Here is a 13,238-nt window from a genome sequence, read left to right as displayed (position 1 = left end):
ATGCACGCATAGAGCGGAACGGAGAAACGAACTTTCCGTGCACGGGGATTCAAGTAGGCGTCCTTCGATCGCGAATCAATCAGGCGGGCTACAAACGTCGTGCATGTCGCCATTTCTCTCTTTCGTTCGATTACTGCCTCGCCGTGATATCCAAATGAATGGAGAGTTGCATGCGTATAGATTTAGGAGACCCAACCTCACGTCCCGCAGATGGCGCGTCGGTGGGACGCTACAAACAGGTGCGCCTCGGCGCACGTACACGTGCGGCATGCAAATGCGTTAAGCGCGAGGGCTTCGACGAACTGTTTGTGCAGACGCTATCTGCCGAAAAACGGGCGTGGGTCGAGCATACCGTTTCTTTTTGTGACGGACGCCATTACGCACACTTGTGAAGACTACGAGGCCTCATATCAACTTATGCGTACGCAGTACCAGAGGCCGGTTCGATTATCTTTTGTTCGTACGGAAGCCCCCCTTGGCTGTAAAAGCAATTTTTCGTTGGAGACAACACACACACACACACATGTATGTATGTATGTATGTATGTATGTATGTATGTATGTATGTATGTATGTATGTATGTATGTATGTATGTATGTATGTATGTATGTATGTATGTATGTATGTATGTATGTATGTATGTATGTATGTATGTATGTATGTATGTATGTATGTATGTATGTATGTATGTATGTATGTATGTATGTATGTATGTATGTATGTATGTATGTATGTATGTATGTATGTATGTATGTATGTATGTATGTATGTATGTATGTATGTATGTATGTATGTATGTATGTATGTATGTATGTATGTATGTATGTATGTATGTATGTATGTATGTATGTATGTATGTATGTATGTATGTATGTATGTATGTATGTATGTATGTATGTATGTATGTATGTATGTATGTGGTCTTATTAATTTTTGTTATCATTTTTGTTTGGTGACGAAATGAGAGAAAAATGAGGTCCCGAAATTTCCGAATGCATTCGCTTCCCATTAATTCGACCCTTGTGGGAGGGACCACAAGTTTTAATCGAAATATGAGAAAGGTAGAAATAGGAAACGGCGGCTACATGAACGGATTCAAATATTCTCTATTGCTTGTAGTAATAATTTGAATTCGGGGGTTTTACGTGCCGAATGCGCAACCTGATTATGAGGCACGCCGTAGCGGGGGACTCCGGGTTAATTTTGTCCACCTGGGGCTCTTTAACGTGCACCCAGTGCATGGTACACGGGTGTTTTTGCCTTTCACCCCCATCGAAATTCGGCGGCAACGGCCGGTATACGGTCCCACGACCTTGTGTTTTGCAGCGCATGCTCGCAGTAGTCTGTCGTCATCGACAGACAACTTCGACTGACGCTTGACGTCATCGACTATGTCTGAGGTCATCGACTACGCCTGCAGTGGTGAAAACTTACCGTACTTCTGCTCTAATTTTATGTTTATTTGGCACCAGCTGACACTTTGAAATATTCAAAAATTATTCGCAAAACATGCGTATTTACAAATAGGGAGAATTTGATTCGAAGACCGAATTAAAGAGGGCACTATTCGATTAATTATTGGAAAGTTCCGAATGTTCGCACGCCTCTACTTACAATATATATAGTTTTTTTTTTAGCAGCACCGAATTTTTAAAAGCCGCCTGTGGCAGATAGCACACTTCTAACCCTTGATCTAAATTACTAGATGAGGCGACCATGAATCAACGAGAAGTCAAAATGTGAAATAAATAATTAACGTAATTAGACTAATCCGCTTTTTCATCAACTGTGCTGCGTTACATATTTTAACCTACGAATTGTAGCCAGTGAGTTCACTAGGCGATACCATTTGGAAGGAATCCTCTCGACTGTTCCAGTATCCATGTATTATTTTCACCGTGTCCGATGAAATGCATTGGTGTTCCAGTTACTTCTATGCTTCAATGCATAGAATAGCATTTTCTCTAAAGAAAGGTAACTGGAACGTCCTTGCATTTCGTCGGACACTTTGAAAATTATTATCTCGAAACTGGTGCAGTCCTGAGAATTCGTTGCAAGTAGACATTTCTGGCGAACTCATTAGCTACAATTAGTAGATTAATATATGTGTAGTAACATAATTAATTAAAATTTGGTTAGTGTCATTATGTTCATCAGTTATATAGGTATTTTGATCTCTCGCAGAATTAATGGCCGCCTCATCGAGTAACTTAGATCAAGGATTAGAATTGTGCCATTTGCAGCAGGCCATTTCTAGATCTTTGGTGCAGCTAAAAAAAATAAAATAAAAGAAGGCACCCTATGTATGCACCCTCGGCATGAGACAACGATAGCAAAGAAGCAAATAGCGAAATGATGACAGCAGTGAAGACGACGCCGACAGTCGCCCGGCATGACGACAACAGTAACGACGATGGCGGTGGCATGGCGGCGTCCACGGCACGATAATGATGACAGCGACACGATGATTTTGTCTTTAGTTCTCTTTGCAGAAATCACTGCAAAGCCTTCACAACACTTTGAACCGAGATGGTACAGATGAGTTGTGCCACCGTATGCGGGATGGAAATGTGCCGAAGGATATAGCAAATGACGCTGCAGAAAGTTATTGTTAATAAAGGGAAAGCGAGACATCCACCCAAACGTAGCTAAGTGCTACAAAGGAAAGCCATACGGGTTCCCCGAAAGAAAAGCTTCGCAGTTGAAGAAAAATTCATCGCGGACCAGGACGAATTTGTCTTCAACTGCGAAGCTTTTCTTTCGGGGAACCCGCATGCGTTTTCTTCGTAGCACTTGGCTCCGTTTGGGTGGATGTCTGATTTCCCCTTTATTAATTACTTCTCACCACCTTGCGGGTTTCCGCAGGACTATTACGTAAGAAAGTTACTGGGTTTGTGCGAGGTAAATCCCAGGTGAAAGCTGCTAATGGCGCTTTCACAACTAAGCTGCCCAAGACTGAGACAGCTTCCCCCTTGGAAGAAGAGTCCATGCCTCTGAAACGAAGAATACGCGCAGCACGCAAAACCACTTGCAAGTTAACAACGCAGGACAACGTCGCCGTCGTCATATCCGAGTTATGTGTGCACGCATTCAGCGCGATAATACAAAAATACGGAAAGTGACAAGCGACACGCACTTGTACTTGCTCTTTTCGGGGACTCGGTCGTTGTTCTTCGACCAGGTCATGGCGATCGGCAGGTCTCCCACGGCCGTGCACTGGAGTCGGGCCTTCTCGCCTCTCTTGACGGCGTGCGCTCGAAACTTGACATCGAACTTCGGCGGCCCTGAAAAACAAACAAGGAGCTCACCACGTGCGGACTCACAGAACGTCGCTGCGTCTCTGATGGCTCCGCGGACTACATCCTTTGCTGTGAGCCCGCTGTCTCGCATTCTGTGCGTCATCATGCGCATTCATATGGTACGTCATTGGTGCGTCATACGTCATTCACATGGCACGTCATACGGTGCGTCGTTATGCGCATTCATATGGTTAGTACGGATCATTCATGATCCGTACCAACTAGCTCGCACCCAAACACTTCTGAGTCATTATGCGCGTCTGCGGAAACGCAGCCGGCTATGATGTAGCACGCAGTGAGGTCGCCTAGTCGAAGAAATGACGCTTTAAAGTAATGTAATGGCTCCGGGCCAAATGACTTAATCACGCACCGCAGTATGACATCGTGAGCGAATTCGTCAAACTCTACAATACCTCGTCATGCCCACTTTGCCCAGAGCGCAGTGTTGTAAAGACACACAGTGAAATAGGACGCTCATGCTTTGCATACCTGTAGCTAACGCGGTGGGAACAACAGAGATAAACTCTCGGTGGCATAAGGAAAAAAACAGGGGAACGAAAGATTTCATCTACAAAGGTACGAAACAAACTAACGAAGCTGAAATATCGCTCGGTGAAGTATAGTTCCTGGCTAAGTTTCCTCGCATATGAATAAACGGTGCCAATAATGAGCTTGAGATTAGACTGCACTCCGTTAACAGCTAGCCTCCTTTCTAAGAGGACCGTCTTACATATTTTAGGGAAACGTGAAGTCGGCTACGGTACTGCGCAGATTACTTTGCCGTCAAGCACATAAAAGAGAACACTGCGAATAGTATTCTCATCAGAAAGAGCTTTTTCTCATTTGAGCTATAGCCAACCTTTATTGCGAAAAAGGAAAGGAAGCTTGCGATTAATTTGGCTCAGAGCAACGAATGTTGCCGTTTACCAGCTGCTGCATTACTGCATCGCATTATTTCTTACGGATTCGGCGTCTTTTCACGTATTTTAATACCGGCGTTCACAACGCTCTCTGGGTTACTTGTCGGTATGTGGTTCTTAACCAAGGGGTTGACTTATCCATTACCGAAACTTGCATCCAAAAACTGCATCGACAACACAAGCACCGTTATTGCAACCGCGCAATATTGATGTCGCAAGCATGCGCATGCGGAAGGGGGGGGGCAATGTGTTGCAAAATCTGGACGTTTCGAGGGGGAGAAACAGAAAAAGATGGAAAAGACGCCACGAGGGATTTTCGGTATCGCTACTTTTGTCATTTTCGTGCTCGACGCTACGATTCAGGAGCCACGCACGTTACGCAATTCTCCGGTGTGCGCAGAAAATGAAGGCGGGTGACTGCGGTGTTGTTGTCGCGCCCGCAGATTCGCAATTGCGAGAGACCCTTTTAATGTTTCATCTCCTTTTATTCCAGTTCTTTTTTTTTTCTTTACCACCACAGACTATTCCTCTGGGGGAGGGCCAGGAGAAAATTGGTAGCGAACTCTGCGAAGAGCTGCGAAAACTGATACGATTGGTTGCACAACACACACGTAGCTGCCGGTGCATGTCTAAATTTTTCGTCACAGAAGGTTATATGGCGAAGCCGCGCCTATAAAGCTTTCCAGGCCTAAGGGACAGATTATGGCGCCAGAAAGAAACGTAGCCACACTGCAACTAATTTTGCTTACGCTTCCGAAATCTTACGAGAAATTTTAATGTCTTGCGTGAAGCCCCTAAAGTTGAGTTTCTGCCATACCGAAGGCCATATTTTTAGGAGTGTGAGCGCTAAATTTGGGTTTCTGATTGAGAACGTGATACAAAAAAAAAAAACCCAGGAGTACTGCTTGGGCTTTCTTATTCTTCTTTTCTCCTCCTCTTTCTCCTGCGCCATGTCGTCCTTTTTTTTTCTTTTAAAGAACAACACTTATGTGCACCTCTCGTCAAACCGTTAGTAATTGCAAGATAATTGACGACTCCGCGAACATGTGAATGAGACAGAATCTTCGCCTGTTTGCTGCAAGAAGTCGAAAAAGAAACCCAGTAAGAAGCTCTTCGAAAACGAAATGTGCAATTTAGAGATATAGTGCTCGTGTATACAAAGGTATGTGAAAAAATAAATACTAGGCCAGTACTACGATATCTAACATCATAATGGACGTTTAGCTGAGTTTTCGCCAGAATTGAAACCGATAAGTTTGATCACTACTCGTGAATGGAGCCACACGAACAACCAAGATGTGCTTCGAGCTCAGAATTCAACTACACCTCGTTTTTCTTTCTCTTTTTGCGATCCCTTCCAAAGACGCCGTCCATTTTGCGAAGATGCTCTTACACCGAGTAACACTGAAGAATAGAAATGCATTTCTTTTTGTCGTGTTATTTCTGCTTTCTGTGCATAATGAAAAGTGACGCTTGATGTTCAGCTCGTTAATATCAAGTAGTGGTGTTAGGGGCCATAACATTGAAAATCGTGCCTGCCATTGCAATATACCTGTTCAAAAAATATCTAACTTTTAGTGCTTCGTAGACCTGCAGGCAAGCTATTGCGCTATACCCCAGGAAGATGGTGTTTCAGAATTTCAGAATTTATTTATTTCTAAGAATACAGAAAATTACGTGTGTGTAGTACACATAAAGAGGTCCCGTAGTGTAAAACTGTATCGGGACCTCCTGTTAAAGACACTTATGATGGTATACAATGTTTAAAGCAACAGTAGCACAGATGAGAGCTAAGAGTAATATCGAAACGTGTTTATAGCATATGAGTAATGACAACACTTGTTAACAACATGACAGTATAAAAAAACAGAATAAGATTAGGAAAAACGGACACTATCAGTAAGTACTTATTATGAATGCTTTCAGTTCTCTTTTAAATTGGTATGCATTTCTTGCATTTTTGATTATAGGTGGTAGATTATTCCTAAGCGATATCGAGGAAAATTCCGCAGTCTGTTTACCCTAGTTAGTACGCACTTTAGGTAGACGGAAATTATTATTGAGTGCAAATCTAGTGTGACTATGAGCTATAAGGTCACAAGGTGAGAAGCAGATCGATGGTAGTTTCTTAGTCATATATTTGTAGAATAAAATTCCTAGATTATATTTGGTGAGTTCTGAAATGGTTAGAATGTTGTTTTCATGTAGTAGTGATTTTCCATTTGCAAAGCGTGAACTACTTATAATTCTTATGGATTGGTTCTGGACTACATGGAGGGATGCCAAGTGAGTGTTATAAGTGTTGCTCCAGCATATTATGTCGCAGTTAATATTAGAGTGAATGAATGATTGGTATAGCCAGATTAATGTACCATATGTAAAATAGGGACGAGTTTTAATTAGAACGCGAATACCGCATGCTATTTTATTTTTTATGTGAGAAATGTGATCTTTATATTTCAAGTTGCAGTCAAGAGAAATCCCAAGGAAAGATGAGCATGGACTGGGAGAGATACAACGTGAGTCAAAAGTTAAAGAAGGGAAGGATGCCGAATGTTCTTGATTTGAGGAAAATACAACAAATTTAATCTTGGTGGCATTAATAGATAATAGGCTAGCATTACACCAACTTAAAACATTTTCTAGACCGGTATTTAGCTCGTTAATAAGAAGTGACATGTTTTTAACAGAGGTAAATATGGTAGTATCATCAGTGTACAGCATACACTTAGTAGACGACAAACAGTTAGGTAGACCATTAATATAAATCCAAAACAGTAGCGGTCCTAAGATGGATCTTTGAGGGGCGCCAATGTTACTGGCTTGTTGTCTGGAATAGACATTAGACATAGAAACAACCTGAACTCTGTTAGATAAGTAACTTTTTAATAGTGAGAGGGCAGGATCGCGTACACCGATAGCCTCAAGCTTAGCAAAAGGGATACTATGGTTTACGCAGTCGAATGCCTTTGTTAGATCATTGAAGACTGAATCTGCAAGTAGGCCTTCGTCTATTATGTTTTAATTGGTCAGTTATATGTATAGGTGTCATATCTCTGGAGTATCCATTACGAAAACCAAAGTGGCCATGAAAAGAGAATATTAAATTTAGTGAGGTATTCCGTTAGATTTTAATTTCTCGAGAACTTTGCCGAAAAAGGTAAAATACAAATAGGGCGGTAGGTATGTATGATCGTGCTGTCACCTTTTTTAAGAACTAGAATGACTTTACCGCGCTTAAGCCCGTTAGGAAACACACGAGTCTTCAATATCAAATTCGTAATATAAGACAAGATATCAGAATGTAGGTGCGCAATCATTTTAATAGTAGCAGGCAGAACTTCAACAGTTCCCGCACTGGTGGGTTTTAGGTGACACACAACCTTACATGTTTCCTCTAGTGTTGTGGGGAAGAGAAAAAAATGAATGAGGGAGACGATTAAGTTGAGTGCCTTGTGAAGGAGAGGGTGTGTTATGAAAAAAATAGGAGCTGAAAGTGTTGGCTATTAGTATAGGGGAGTTATACTCTGAGTTATTGTACATAATTTTTTATACCTGTTTTGGTCGAGAATTCCTGTTTAGAAAGGAGTTGACGATGTTCCATTCCAATTTTGTGTTATTGCTTGCTTGTAAGAGTCTTGTTCTACATATAATCGTTTTGCCACTCTTAACTGGCTGTTTATAGAGTTACCTAACTTTTTTATATCGGGCAATTAATTGACAGCATGCTTAAGAATGGTGAAGTAGGGGAGGGGAGCATGTAGACTAAAAGAACTCGAAAAGAAACATAGGAGACAAAAGAAATCCTGCATGGTATTCACGTCCCAAAAGTAATATCAAGGGCTATGTTAGGTGGCACTGCTTGCTTATACATATGTATGCGTACACGGGGTGATCGTTTTTAAGTTTTCCACTACTATTAAAAACCGTGTGTGGCAGATAGCATAAACCTTGTCCTTGAGCTGGGTTATTCGAAGAGGAGAGCATTACCAGCACGAGAAATAGAAAAGAAACATAGGAGACAAAAGAAATCCTGCATGGCATTCACGTCCCAAAAGTAATATCAAGGGCTATGTTAGGTGGCACTGCTTATACATATATATGCGTACACGGGGTGATCGTTTTTGTTTTCCACTACTATTAAAAACCGTGTGTGGCAGATAGCATAAATCTTGTCCTTAACCTGGGTTATTCGAAGAGGAGAGCATTACCAGCACTAGAAATCGAAACACATGTTCAACTAATTAACAAATGTTGCAAATTAACTTCCTAATTCAGCATTTACTGCACATATTGCAATTTGCAAATTGTAACCGATGACTTTGCAAGACGTATCCACTTGAAATTAATGTCCAGGATGACAGCAGCCCCCAGATATTTTCCGAAGTGTGGGACAATATACTTGGGTGTTACAGTTACTTTTGTGCTTATATGCATAAAAGAGCGTTTTGTTAAAAAAAGTAAGTGGAACAACAATGAATTTTTACGACCAGTTAGATGGCGCATATCTCCAAATTGGTGTCATTCTGGACATTCAATGCAATTGGATACGCCTTGCAAACTCATCCACTACAATTCGTAAATTGCAATACGTGCCGCAAAGTAATTAATTAGGAAGATACTGAGTGAATTGTGTTAATGAGTTGAATATTTGTTTCGGTTTCTCATGCAAGTAATGTCCGCCTGCTGTCAGGATTGGGGGCTCAATCCCATCGTCCGTGGTCCTTTGCCAAGATTGGAGTACGGCATGAATTCGAAGGTAGCTGGCCCATGCCGTCGTCCAACTTATTTACGCTGAGATCGTTGATGAAGTGAAGAACTGCTTCTCATCGAGAACGAGGAAAAGGGTTTATTTACAGAAATTAACTCAGTCTAACATGACTGCTTGAGAAAAGAGTAACAGTCCAACATGACTGCATGAGAGAAGTGACTCAGTCTAACATGACTGCTCAAGAGAAGTCCTCAGCATTCGCACAACCACAGTTTTTATACACTCGATGCGCCGGTCCTACGACGCGGCGACTGTTCGTTTACTCCTCACCAACTCGCCGCTGCTCTGCAGACCAGTTTACGTACACAAAGGCAACCGCGCTCTGTACACAGAGGCAACCGCGCGGGGTGCCGTTCCGGGAAACTATCGGCGCCGATCGAGGGTCGCTCGTTGTTCCGTGCTTAGGCCGAAGCGTGAGACGCTCCAAAATACGTCGTCCCCACGGCAGCTTGTCCATGCGTGTCAAATCAGCTCCGCGTTGGGGAACTCCGGAATCATTGTTCACACACCGAACTAGTTCCGTCACAATGTCGAAGGGGCTGGAGTAAGGCGGCGGATTCCAGCGCAAAGGCCGCTTCTTTGAACGCTTCCCAGCTGCAGCGACGGAGAGGGAGAGGTGCGCGTCGTGTCGCCCTGTCGTAACTGTGTGGCAATCTTCTTTCACAGCTCGCCATTCTTGACAGCGCCTCCAGGGCCCGGAAAGTCTCGACTGTCTAGCGCTGACAACCGCTAGGCAGGAAGAGAACGGCTGCTGGTCAGGGGGGGATTGATGTCTTGGCTCGCAGCGACCACTTGTGCATTGATGTCACCGCCCCAAAACATCCAACAAGGACAGGCAACTGCAAAATGAATCCCACAACACGGCTCTGCGCCGAGATGACGCGCATTGGCTCTCACTTTAGACTCGCTAGGCTTCAAAAAAAAACAACAACAACATAAGTGCAGAAACAAAAAAAAATGCTACATTTCACTATGCCAATTTCTGAAGCAAATTCCTGCTGACAAATTCAGCAATTAATGGAGGGAATTCTGCTGAATGAGAGGGGATTTTCTTCGCCTAAAGAAAAGCTAACACTAGTAACCCCAAAATTTAGGCGGGACCCTCAAACGCAGAATTCAAATTAGCCTGCTCAAACCATCCGCATTGCTATGCAACTTTCCCTTCTTATATCTAACGGAGAAGTTGTACTCTTGGAGAGTGAGGCTCCATCGGAGCAAGCGGCCGTTTTTGTGTGACATTTGATTGAGCCACGTCAGAGGACAGTGGTCGGTCTCGAAGATGAACTTCGCTCCGTACAAGTAACACGACAACTTCTGGGCGGCCCAAACCAAACAAGCGCATTCCTTCTCTGAAGCGCTGTAGGCTTCCTCTCTTACATTTAGTTTACGGCTGGCGTAGAGGATAGGATGCTCCTCGTTATCGTCGCCGACTTGACTAAGTACCACGCCCATACCTCTGTCGCTTGCGTCGCATTGAACTATGAATTCCTTTGTGTAGTCTGGCGCGCGAAGCACAGGGCGAGAAACCAATAGCGTTTTCAAACTTTGGAAAGCGTTCTCTTTGTCCTTATCCCAGTGTACGTTACTCGGTGCTCCCTTTCGGAGGGCGTCTGTTAATGGACTTGCCAATTGCGAGTAATTCGGAATGTACCGTTGATAGTACCCCACAAGTCCCAAAAATGAACGAAGGTCCGTTTTCGTGCGCGGCTGAGAAAAATCTCCAATCGTCGCTATTTTCAGCTCAGCCGGCCGTCTCATGCCCTGACCGACAACATGGCCCAGATAAGTAAACTGCGAACAACCAAACCTACACTTTTCCGCTTTCATCGTTAAGCCGGCTTCCCTCAACCGTGAGAACACCTGTTTGAGGTGCGATACGTGTTGTTCCCAGCTGTCGGAAAAAATGGCCACATCATCAAGATAAGGTAAGGCGAACTCCTGCAAGTCCTTTAGGACAATATCCATTAACTTAGAGAAGCTAAACGGCGCGTTCTTCAGCCCGAAGCTGAGTGCGAGAGGGCGAAAAGTGCCTACAGGCGAGATGAATGCGGCATAGCGGCTGGCACTTTCTGAAAGGGGAACTTGCCAGTACCCCCGCACGAGATCTATAGTTGAAATGTATTTAGCAGCGCTAACTCTTTCAATTCGTTCCTCAATGTTGGGTATCGGGTACAGCTGATCCCTAGTGATCGCATTTAACTTCCTGTAGTCAACACACGGACGAGGGTCCTTGTTAGGGGTTTCTACGAGTATTAGCGGTGACGTGTAGTCACTCTCAGCGGGCTCAATAACTCCCAACTCTAGCATGCGCTGTATCTCTGCCTCCATAATCTCTCTCTGTCTTGGAGACACCCTGTAAGGTTTTGATCTTACTGGTTCGGTAGAGGTCAGCTCAATTTCATGCGTTATCAGTTCGGTTCTACCCGGCCGATCGCTGAATCTGTCGAGATATTCCCCTAACACCCCTTTTAGCTCATCTAGCTGCTCGGGTTTTAGAGCGTGCGAGCTTACCGAGTGCTCTACTACTTCTTCTAGGCCGATTTCAGAGTTGGAGGTCGCCCTATATTCGTCAAACTTGGTACTAGTGCCATCCGGCTCTTTGACGGTATAGTTAACGACTCCGCTCCGCTCTACATACGGCTTCATCAAATTACAGTGATATATCCTCACTTCCTTCCTGCGACCGGGCATTCTCAAAGCATAGTTAGTATCTGAAAGTTTGTGCAACACTCTAACGGGCCCGTCCCAGTGAACTTCAAGCTTGTTCTTTCTTGAAGGTTTGAGGATCATTACCTGGTCTCCGGCGTTAAACGTACGAAGCCTCGCATTCTTGTCATAATAGAATTTGGCGTTCTTTTGAGCTAGTGCCATGTTCTTTCCGACTAGTTCTTGGGTTGCGCTTAGCCGCTCCAGTAAATTTAGCACGTATTCAACCACGGTTGGACTCTCCCCTCTTTCCTCCCACATCTCTCTTAACATTCTCAGTGGAGACCGGAGTGTCCTCCCATACATTAGTTCTGCTGGTGAGAACCCTGTCGCCTCATGTGGAACCGTTCGCAAAGCAAACAAAGTTGCCGGCAGACAGTTCTCCCAGTCCTCCTTGTGCTCGTAACAGAGTGCACGCAAAACTCGCTTAAGCACCGAATGCCACCTCTCTACACTGTTTGACTGAGGGTGATAGACAGAACTGTGTATTAACTTTACCCCGCACTTTTGCAAGAATGTGGAAGTCAGTGCGCTCGTGAATACTGACCCTTGATCTGCCTGAATTTCGGCTGGAAACCCAACTCGTGCAAACACTGTCAAAAGCGCGTCTACTACTTCGGCGGAGCTGAGCTCTTTCAAAGGGATTGCTTCTGGAAACTTGGTAGCCGGACACAGCATGGTAAACAAGTACCTGTAGCCTGATTTTGTTTTTGGAAGAGGCCCTACCGTGTCTATTACAAGCCGTCTGAAAGGCTCTGTTATTAAGGGCACTACCTTCAGTGGAGCTTTCCAAGTCTCTCCTGGTTTACCAGAACGCTGGCAGGCGTCGCATGATCTTACAAAGTTTTCTACATCTTTGAAACAGCCAGGCCAGTAGTATTCCATAAGCAATCTTTCCTTTGGTTTGTTTATGCCTAGGTGGCCGGACCACCCATTTCCATGACAAAGACTCAAAAGGTCCTGCCTATACTTAGTAGGTATGACTAACTGATCTAAAATCCTACCCTTTCGATCTCTGTAATGCCGATACAACAATCCTCCTCTCTCATGTATCGTTACGTTGCGCCTAGCAATGCCTTCTTTAGCTGTGTCATGTAATTTTGCTAAGCTCTCATCATTCTTTTGCTCAGCTGCCAGTGACTCTCTATCCACGCGTAAGAGTTGATCAAAGTTCTTTGAGGCCGGTTATAATAACGACCCTGTCTCGCTTGTGAGCGCGTCTGCTTGCTCTTCCTGCAGGCTAGAACTCTGACACTCTAGTGCTACGCTCTCATTGAGCTGGTCAACTGGCAGGCTCTCCTCAACTGTTCTTTTGTCCCTCGGGCCTAGCTCGGATTCGGGTATTGAAGCTATCCCCTTTTCTGCTTCAGCTGGAGGAGCTTGAGCATTTTCAGCCGAAAGCGCCGCGATCTTACGAGCTTGGCCTCGGGTCAATGCCTGTACTATGCCCTCTCCCAGTTTGAGCCCTCTGTCACGCAGTAAATGATTCGAGCGATTCGAAAAGATGTAGGGATACTGCAGTGACAAAAATTTGGAAACTGC

At 44.2% G+C, this 13,238-nt stretch overlaps 1 protein-coding gene across 9 annotated transcripts in view; it reads right to left on the bottom strand.

The window, feature by feature from the left end:
* Window positions 1-13,238, bottom strand: part of LOC139052546 (cell adhesion molecule Dscam1-like) — a 1,125,159-nt gene that overhangs the window by 157,669 nt on the left and 954,252 nt on the right. For all 9 annotated transcript variants that reach the window (XM_070529666.1, XM_070529665.1, XM_070529658.1 and 6 more), the window contains one exon: window positions 3,137-3,284. In XM_070529666.1, coding sequence (XP_070385767.1) covers window positions 3,137-3,284 — 148 coding nt within the window. The remainder of the gene's footprint in view (window positions 1-3,136; window positions 3,285-13,238) is intronic.

This window comes from Dermacentor albipictus, chromosome 1 (genome assembly GCF_038994185.2).
Source record: "Dermacentor albipictus isolate Rhodes 1998 colony chromosome 1, USDA_Dalb.pri_finalv2, whole genome shotgun sequence".
Classification (NCBI taxonomy): Eukaryota; Metazoa; Arthropoda; class Arachnida; order Ixodida; family Ixodidae; genus Dermacentor; species Dermacentor albipictus.
This window is presented reverse-complemented; position numbering and strand designations above follow the sequence as displayed.